The 8,024-nt window shown below is 38.1% G+C and overlaps 1 protein-coding gene across 1 annotated transcript; it reads right to left on the bottom strand.

Moving 5' to 3' along the window:
• Positions 1–253: 253 nt before the first annotated feature.
• On the bottom strand, positions 254–4,261 carry MYADM (myeloid associated differentiation marker). The gene has a single exon (XM_075191382.1). The coding sequence runs from the start codon at positions 4,227–4,229 to the stop codon at positions 3,315–3,317; it is 915 nt and encodes a 304-aa protein (XP_075047483.1). The 5' UTR covers positions 4,230–4,261; the 3' UTR covers positions 254–3,314.
• Between the last annotated feature and the right edge of the window lie 3,763 nt (positions 4,262–8,024).

Raw genomic sequence — 8,024 nt, 5'->3', positions numbered from 1 at the left:
TACTGTCTCAAGCCTTAACTTGTTTCCTGTTGTAAAAAAGTTACCAAGTCATCGAATAAGGAGAAAAGTGTTTGTTTTTTCTCAATCTACCTCTAAAGTTGGTATGAATAAACATTTATTTGGCGAGACAATTCCAGCTTACTTGTCTGAACACAGAATTTTACCACTTTAAAAAGGAGAATCAAGCAGACAGTTAGCATAATAAAGGTGAAAAATAGTATATTAATTATGAAATTATGTTGTAGTTAGTGTGTTACAGTTCTTGGTCCAGTTTATTGGAGCAACTAAATGCAACTAAAATATACAAGCAAATATGAATGTATAATGCAAATAAACTGGCAAACTTTATTAGTGTACACCAATGTATTTATTTATCTTTTCTAAAAAGCACAGGAAGAGATTTTCACAAAAAAATAATACTTCATGTAAAAAAACAAGCATACATTTATATAGTTGTTTGCAATACTGTCAAGAAGGCACTTTGGTACAAAAAGCACAGATTATACGAAGAATACATTTTGTGCACAGACAAATAATCATTGTGTGTATAAGTGTAGCACAATGTTACATTTATGATTGGATAGGGGGGGGGGGATAAGAGTTGGGGGGGGTGAATGACTAAACAGAAACAATGGCTAAATATTTAAATATTTGTTAACTGCCAAGTAACTTGGGAAAAATTGCACAACAATAAAAAAAAAGCTTTGACAGCAGTTGAAGAAAATGAAATAAAAGCAAAATGTGTGTATGAGATAAATGAGAAATTCAGTGTGATTTGTGTACAGTTCACGTGATGACAACTTAGGTGGGAGTTGATTGTTCCACATAATGCATTGTACATTTCATCTGACCGCACCACTGATTTACTTTGTAAACCTGCTATGCACAGCTATGTATTGTTCATGTGTTAAACGCATAAAGCATGTAAATGCTGTTCTAACAACATAGGTATGGGGTCTGGACACACAAGCAGGATGTCTCTCCGCTTTGCATTGATAGTAGAGAACATGGGCAGATGGAGGACCTTAGTAGATACAAATCTAATTGGTGCCAGTCATTATTCTGAACGACTACACTCCGACAACAGTGATAACGACATGAACAGGGCGACTGCTGGAATTACAGACATGTAGGAATTCAGACTGCTTGAAACACTGACATAGAAGAATTTCGACTGCTCTTATTAGTGACATGTCGGAAATCAGACTTCTTTGATAAGCAACATAGAAAAATTCTGACCCAGGAACATACAGGCACTGCGATTGACGTCATTTCAAATGGCCACAGTTACATTGATTCTATTAAGGGAGCAATGGGAGGACCCGGCGACTATATAATGTTTTTTTTACATTATACAGACGCCGGGTCCTCGCATTGCCCCATTAATAGAACAAACTTAACTGTGGCCATTTGAAGTGACGTCAATTGATGTCAAGTGTTTCAAGAAGTCGGATTTCCTACATGTCGGTAATTCCAGCAGTCGCTACGTTCATATCGTTATCACTGCTGTTGCTAATATGATTGTCGCACTATCGTACCCCACCCAATCGAATTGACCTCTGTAAGAAGAGTGAGGATGTGTACATGAATACAGGAAGAGGACTACATATAAAAAAAAAACAAAAAAAAAAAAACTTACATATAATTTATATACCAAGTGGTCGATTTCTTCCACTCTTCTATATCATCTAGATCATTATTTCTTATTCTCTGCTTGTGTTTGCTCTGTTCTAAATGGAATCATGAGACATTTATACTTTTATATAGTCAGGCCTTTAGTATTAAGAGTTGTGATACTGGACAAAGCTGGTATAACAGACAGAAAAGAACTAGATAAAGAGGAACAGCTAAAAGTGGGTCTTGGTAAAGAAATAACAACTTTATATATTCAGACCTATAATGAATAGCAGCCTACCTCATCACCTGCATGTGGTTTGGATGCAGATATAAAAATATATCTAAGTTTCCAAATAATACAGCTAAAACAATTGTTTGCTCTTCACTTAACGTCAACTAACACTTTTTTCCCAATTCTTTTGAAGAACCCTCTGGTTTAACATACTATGGCACCACTTCATCATTATGTTTACGTTCTTTCAAATATAAACATCACATAATGAATAGCATATTATGTGCATTTCATTTCTGCTATATTTTTATATCCATTAAAGGACTAAACCCTATAAACGACATCATTTTTGAAAATAATTAGTATCATTAGAAAAAAACAAGTAACAGAAGCTTCCTTAAACTGATAGGTATGAAGATACTTGAGAGTTCTTTATGACTGCGGGGAGGGGGATATTTTTTTACTCGGCACATCAGACTTCCCATCAGTACCCCAACTAAAGTTCACTGTAGTCAGTGTTTTGTCTTAAATAGATGATAACCTAAAATAATGGCTCTGCGACATAGCAATGTCAATGCATATTTCAGACATGTCACATTGTGACATATGGTTACTTTTAGAGATATATTTGCAAATGTTAATAGTGTGTGTATATATATATATATATATATATATATATATATATATATATATATATATATATTTTTGTTTAGTAGTGGGTCTTTCAGGGTAAGTGTAAGTAAATATAATCTAATGACCAAATACACAGCGATTTTGGCAGACATGTTGCAATTCAGAGTAAGGTGGTGCGATGTTTCTGTGGAAGGGCCCCGGAAACACATTGCGTCTGAGTTTTTACTAAAATATCTGCTCATTTCCCCCTTGCATCCCATAGACAAGCAAGGGAAAACGAGCAGAGATTTCTGTATCATATTGGCCACATATGGTGGCACTTCGCAGCCAATTGAATTCCCCCACACCCCCGTTTTGTGAATTTGGACATCTGCATTTTGTTATTAGAATCATCTATTTATCATGAAAGCCTGAACAGACAGCAGTCCCTGAGCTCCAGGTTTAAAATTATACGAGGACAATCAAATCATATGATAGGTGTATTTCCATAACTAAAGCCGTTTTGGTGACATTTATAAAAAAAGGTTACAATGCAATAAACCCATTGTAACCTGATCCAGACTAATTTTTCTAATACAGTTTAGTAAATGGAAGCAAATGCCCTAAGGGTTGGTATGGATTATAGCAACTTTCTATATAGTCACCTGCGCACCATGTCACTGGTTCTGCACAATAACTTCATAATAGCTAGACATAATGTAGAAGTGGCATGTAATGTTATGTAAATAAATATGCATAGAACTTTTAGCTGGAAACGTTCTCAGACTACTGAAATCTCTTCTATCTTGGTCAAATAACAAGCAGAAAACGGATGAACGCACTCCCTAACGTTTTAGTATACACTGATGAAAATAAGTCTTGCTGAATAAACAAGATCTATAATGTAAGCTATAAGATTGACAGCTGTCAGAACAGCAATGGCTACTGATTTATCCCAAACACATATTCCATACCGAGATGAACAGTCACTTGGCCGTCTTGTGGTACCCCCGTACTTTGAATCAAATTTAAAGATTGGCCAGATGATCAAAGCAGAAGCATAAAACAGGACAGCAAGGAGTACATAAGCACTAAGAAATCTCTCAAAAGTACAGGGCAACCAGCTTGTGCACTCCCCAACACATAAAATAATAACCACAACAGACAGGATGAAACAAATACAGTAAACAGATAGGCACCATTTTAGTGCGTCATGTCCATCGTACAGAGGTGGATCTGAAATGAAGACAAAAATGACGCAGGCAATGAAGCTTTCTATAACTTTCAGAAGTCCAGGAACAGTAGCCATGTACCCAGTAACCTCACCAGGCTGAGCTCTGGTTAAAGACACTTCAATAATATATGCCAGAGTGGTGAGACAGGAAAACACAATAGCCACGATTTGGTAAGTGCGCCTTTCACTGTTGTAGCTTCTGTCTTCCAGGTGGTTCAGTGGGTACATAATGGTGGCAGAGAGGCACATCAAGACAGCGAGCATAGCAAAAGTGATGGGGAAATTTTTCCAGGACACCGGCATCCGGTTTTGTAGCCCTGCAAATTCCACAAGAAGGATAATTATACTAACGGCGAAGCAGAAGCACCAGGAAAACATGCACAGCTCTCCAGGTCGACTATTCCACCCTCCTCTGTGCACAACCAAGCTGAATGTAACACAGGCAAAGATGATTGCCAGAATCCGTACAATTCCAACAGGAGACTTTAAGATGTGGGTGTTGCCCACCACGATTTTGGTGCGTTGGACTGGCATGGTTGATGACGTACCCTTTCAAAAAAAAACAAAAAAAAAAACGGAACAATGATTTAGAATACAACAACATATTTAAATAAATTTAAAGTCAACACAAGAAATTAAGAGTAATTGCATTTTTCTAAAAAGGAGAAAAATGATGGACACTGACATCAGACTTTAATACAGTAGTTAAGCAAGTCCAAAAAAACCCCAAAAAACTATATCAAGTTTGCCAGTTGTGAGATTTAACTGTTTGTAGGAGCCTCATACAGGTCTATTCACCATAGCATTGCTGGCTGTTAATGATGCAAAATCACTATTCTCCCAGCTATAAGAAGAAGAAAAAAAAAACAGGATACATAAAAACATTCACCAGAAAGAACTGCTAAACCAAAAAAAAGAGACACCCCAACTATTTCTTTTAGGTTACATGTTAATATTTACAATTTTTACTTCTAACAGTTAAAAAGGCTACAAAAATTATGGTTTAAATATACCCTTGCTGGGGGCTTAGTACTGGGCCAAATTAGAGAGTTGGAAATTACTACATGGTTTCTGATTATGTGCCTATTCCTGACTGGAACTATTCCTGACTGGATTTGGAACTGCAGAGATACATCTATTGCTTTGATTACATATTTAATATCACTAATTGTTTGGCAGGCTTTTTGTTAACCATAAAAATGAAAAGGAAGCTTCACAGGATTATCCACCAATGTAGCAAATGACAGGAAGTCTGTTATGCATTAGAAAGATGCAATCTTACACAATACAACTTTTACCTCAAATGTCTTCAGTTCCTACAGATTTATGGATTCATGAAAAGCCTATTAATTAATTGCAATTTGTATGAAACCACCTTTTTAAGATACGTGGATAAGAAATGATACATATCCAACTTTACTGTGTCTGAATATGTTAAAAAAATGTGGTAATATAAGAAGTAGTAGAGGAGACTTTAGAGGCTGGACCAACAAATTAGCAATGGTATAATCCAGATTTCTAATGTCTGAATTAATAGCATCAACAAATTATGCTCATGTTGCCAAATTTTCCATTGTGAGAAAACCACAGTACATTAGTGACATGTTAACATCTTCAACAGCTTGTGTGCCTGGGCCAGCAATGCACTTACTAAAGAGCGTGGAATTTTGCCAAAAATTGCAGGGAGGGACCTTATATGGAAGCAGAACTCATTTGTGAACATTTCTTAAAGAGCATTAGCTAAGGATTCCATGCGACATCTCTTTAGATATATTTCTAGGCTGAAATATGACCCGTTTTAATGAACCCCACCAATTATACTTATCAACACAGATTCTGAAAGTTTCTCTACAATTCCAGACATGCATTATTTCTTGGTGCATGTGTTCCACAGCTTCTCTTTTCAAGTAAAGTGATCATGTCAGGTAGAGAAAACATTGTAAGGATGGGGGGAGCAGAACAACAGTTGCTAATATGAATAAAGCAGATTATAGACAATATCTCGTGTCCCCATTAGTGCATACTTGCCAACTCTTCTGGAATGTCCGGGAGACTCCCGAAATTCGGGTCGGTCTCACGGACTCCTGGGAGAGCAGGCAAGTCTCCCGCATCTGCCTAGCCTAAATTTTGGCCGCGTCCCCCGCAACAAAGCGACATTTCCATCGCGGAGGGCGGGGCCAACATGATGTGTTTGGCCGTGTCCCGTCCCTTCCCTCTAGTCACGCCCCTCTCCTGGACTACACTTGCCGAAAGTAGGCAAGTATGCATTAGTGATCACTAAACATAGGATTCAACAGTAATTTACACTTCAGTAACAAGCCAATACAGAACAGGGCACTAGTGCAGGATTTATAGATAGTACAAACACTGACCTCACAGTATACCAGCAGTGTCCTCCCACATATTATAGCAGCAGCGACCCAAACGTGTTATACCAACATCAACCCCCCACCTTCCTCTATCATTAGTAGTATTGCCCTTAACCAAGCTCCCACATTCCTCCTTGCTGGACCAATGTGTAATGGCTGCCACATAAAGATACAGACTGCGTTGTGTAACATTGTAAATATATTGTTGAGAAGGCATTATAATTGAACGGTGTGGCTAGATATAGTGATTCTTGCAATACTGTACAATTGTGGGTGGTTTATGGGACACAGTGAAACAGGATTAAGTGTTACATGGAATAAAGTCAGTTTTGTTACTAAGTATGGCAGCAAAGTGGTACTTATATGGACTGTATTCTATAATATGCTTTATATATGGTTTTAGGTTAATAAGAAGCATGCTGTAATGGTTTTATAGCCACATATCTTGAGTGGTATAAAAAAGGCAATTAGTAAAATGAGCACCAGAGAACCACATGCTAACAGCATGTGCTCTACACAAAGCATGGTATGAGGTCGGCCATTTTAAGTAGTGACTTTGTACTGGGAAGTCTTATTAAGCAGTGATGTTGTATTGGCAAGACCTTAAGATAAGATGTATGTAAGATAAGCTTTATTATGAATACTAGGAGTACATGTATTGGAGTAGTGATAGAGAATATATATATATATATACACACACACACACACACACACACACACACATACACATACACACATATATACACACACACACACACACAGGAAAAAAGGCCGCTCATGGTGTAGTAATTAATGTAAAATTAATAATGCGATTGAATGGAATTAGCGTTTGTTCTGAAATATATGCAGAAATATGGTGCCATGTAGCGAGATGGGTGTATCGTGGAGTGGTCACAATTATACAGCTAAAGCACTGATTAGAGTTCTCTCAGTTACATCAGGCAGATGGGATCATTTGCAATTCGACAATTGGATACCACACACCCAAGCTATATAGGCAGGATGGGATACATTTGGTGGAAATTTCCAATGTACATGTCCAGGAAGCAGAAGGGAAGGCAATATATATTTTGGGGGACTGAGCCCAATTTAAGTTGTCAAATTGCCCTTTTGTGGCAGTTATGGGGGATTGGCTAGCTTGCTGTCCCTGGTAAACAGAGAGGAAGGTGCTGGTAAATTTGGGTGGCTATCTGGGTCCTGGCCTTAACCCCATGTGATGGGAATATTACACTTGTTAGCCAAAATCAGGTGTAAAGGTGGAAGGCATGGTATCCGTGACCCTTGGGAGATGGTAGTTAGTCCAGGTATCCGTGACAATTTTGGGGATATTGAATACCCATGTATGACCCTCCCCTTCCATTTAATTTGTTTAAACTTTAAATTAAACTCATAAAAAAATACCTGTTTGAAAAAAAAATCCTTGAAAGTAAATGGAGTACCATTGAGTCTACTTACTGCAGTTATCTTCTAGCTTCCGTCTCATTTCCGCCCAGTCTCTCTCTCTTTTACTTACCCATCTCATTTCCTCTACATGTGTCACGATCTGCCTCCAGCAGCTCCTGTTTGCCAGGAACTATGTTGGACTTTCTGGATATATTTAGCCTGCAGTACCACATGCCACCAAAGGGGCCACTGTGGCGCTTGAATTGTGTCCCTTCTTGCTGAGCCAAGCTCGTTTTCTCAGGATGATTTACATCTGCCACTACTCTTTAGAACAAGCCTCACCCAGCAGTCTGGGCCAGATCATCAAGTCACTCAACCTGATAGGATGCATCCTTTGACTCCTGTTTCTGGTTATTCTTACCTGTGTACCTGACCTTGTGGTTTTGCTGTTCATTCCACTGCTGCAGACACAGCTCATCATCTATCTGGTTCCTGAGTTATACACCTGTGTGGATCTCTGTGCTTCTGCATCTACAGCTCATTGCTTCAGTGTAACCTGTTAAAGTTATCTCTGCAT

This window comes from Mixophyes fleayi, chromosome 11, assembly GCF_038048845.1.
Source record: "Mixophyes fleayi isolate aMixFle1 chromosome 11, aMixFle1.hap1, whole genome shotgun sequence".
In the NCBI taxonomy this organism is placed as follows: Eukaryota; Metazoa; Chordata; class Amphibia; order Anura; family Limnodynastidae; genus Mixophyes; species Mixophyes fleayi.
This window is presented reverse-complemented; position numbering and strand designations above follow the sequence as displayed.